The sequence below is a fragment of the Coregonus lavaretus genome (assembly GCF_964263955.1).
Source record: "Coregonus lavaretus genome assembly, chromosome: 23".
NCBI lineage: Eukaryota > Metazoa > Chordata > Actinopteri > Salmoniformes > Salmonidae > Coregonus > Coregonus lavaretus.
The window spans coordinates 28,266,339-28,268,091 of NC_140010.1; the positions used below are offsets into that span (position 1 = coordinate 28,266,339).

At 45.9% G+C, this 1,753-nt stretch overlaps 2 protein-coding genes across 2 annotated transcripts in view; both read left to right on the forward strand.

Annotated features, from left to right (window-relative positions):
* Positions 1-1,753, forward strand: part of LOC311099132 (integrin beta-1-like) — a 225,744-nt gene that overhangs the window by 165,894 nt on the left and 58,097 nt on the right. The gene's annotated exons all lie outside the window — the stretch shown is intronic.
* Positions 1-1,753, forward strand: part of LOC311150470 (neuropilin-1a-like) — a 51,683-nt gene that overhangs the window by 24,288 nt on the left and 25,642 nt on the right. Inside the window, exon 3 of the mRNA XM_084187969.1 lies at positions 266-447. Coding sequence (XP_084044095.1) covers positions 266-447 — 182 coding nt within the window. The remainder of the gene's footprint in view (positions 1-265; positions 448-1,753) is intronic.

Sequence of the window (1,753 nt, forward strand, 5' to 3'; positions counted from 1 at the left end):
CACTGTATAGAAACAAGAGATGGGCTCCATCCCTACGGGCTGTTCTGGCTCGGACAAGGCTTTATACTACAACTACTACTACTACTACTACTACTACTACTACTACTACTACTTCTACTACTTCGACTTCTTCTACTACTACTACTACTACTACTATTACTACTACTACTACTACTACTACTACTACTACCTCACTATTGTTAGCTATAGCAGCAGCAGTTTTGTACAGTAAGTCTTACACTGATCCTCTATGTCCTCTCCTCAGGTATGACTATGTGGAGGTGTTTAACGGTGGGGACGAGAAGGCTCCAACCCTGGGGAAGTTCTGTGGGAAGATCGCCCCCTCCCCTATCATCTCAAGCGGCAGCCAGCTTCTCATCAAGTTTGTGTCCGACTACGAAACCCACGGGGCTGGTTTCTCCGTACGTTATGAGGTCTTCAAGACAGGTCAGCCTCTTCGGATATGGTGTTGAACCATTTGTAAAGTATTTCTAACTAGTGTGTGTTATTACTTGTGTCCCTCTGTTCAAATACAGACTTACCGTCTTAGGGGCAAATTCTAACTTCCACTTAAGTCGAATTTTCACTTAGTGATGCAATGATAGCCACGGGAGACTAAGGGAGAATTAGACTGAAGTGGAAGTAAGGATTCGGCGCTAAGAGGCTGAATCTTCTGTTCAAGGTCTTACAAGCTCAAGTCTCACTGAGAGAGAGAGATAGAGAAAGAGGGAGAGAGAGGAGGGAGAGAGGGAGGAGAGAGAGAGGGAGGGAGGCAAGGAGGCAGAAAGAATAAAGAAGAGAGAGAGAGAGAGAGAGAGAGAGAGAGAGAGAGAGAGAGAGAGAGAGAGAGAGAGAGAGAGAAGTAGTCAGAGGAAGAGAAAGAGGGAGAGAGAGGAGAGAGAGAGGGAGGAGAGAGAGAGGGAGGCAAGGAGGCAGAAAGAATTAAGGAGAGAGAGAGAGAGAGAGAGAGAGAGAGAGAGAAAATAGTCAGAGAGGAAGAGGGTGAGAGAGGAGGGAGAGAGGGAGGAGAGAGAGAGGGAGGCAAGGAGGCAGAAATAATTAAGGAGAGAGAGAGAGAGAGAGAGAGAGAGAGAGAGGAGTCAGAGATGAAGAGAAAAAGAGAGAGAGCTAGAGAGAGTAGTGAGGATGTACCAGACAGGTGCAGGAGACCCCAGGCTAATTTAGTTAATGGGCTATTTGTCACTGGAGGATCGAGGGTGACCTACACATTAAATGGATGCTCTGGCAAGGATAGCTGAATCTGAATCTAGAACAGCAGAGGGGGTCGTGCGGGGGGAGTTGGGGGGAGAGCCAAATGTGGGTCATTTTAACCAAGGGTGCGCCCCAGATCGAACCCTATTTCCTATATAGTGCACTGTATCTTAAAAAGTAGTAGTCAAAAGTAGTGCATTATATAGGGTACAATTGGGACATACCCAAGTGTATGAGTTAAAAATGTCACCTGTATTGGCCCACCTACATAATCCCATGACATGTTGCATTCCCCTCTCGTCACATTGAAAAATCCATTACATTCACAAAAGCATATTCCCCTGTTGTTCCCTCTATGGCTCTGCTCCCATTTAGGAACGTAATATACTGTGACAAACCAAGCTACGGCTCTGGCTACAGGTCTATCATTACGAAGAGAGAAACACAACACTGGAAATGGTCGTAAACGGCTCTCATGATGACGACAAGCACCATTTGTGTTAAAGATAGCGTATCGTCAGGTGACTAATGAATATGACTA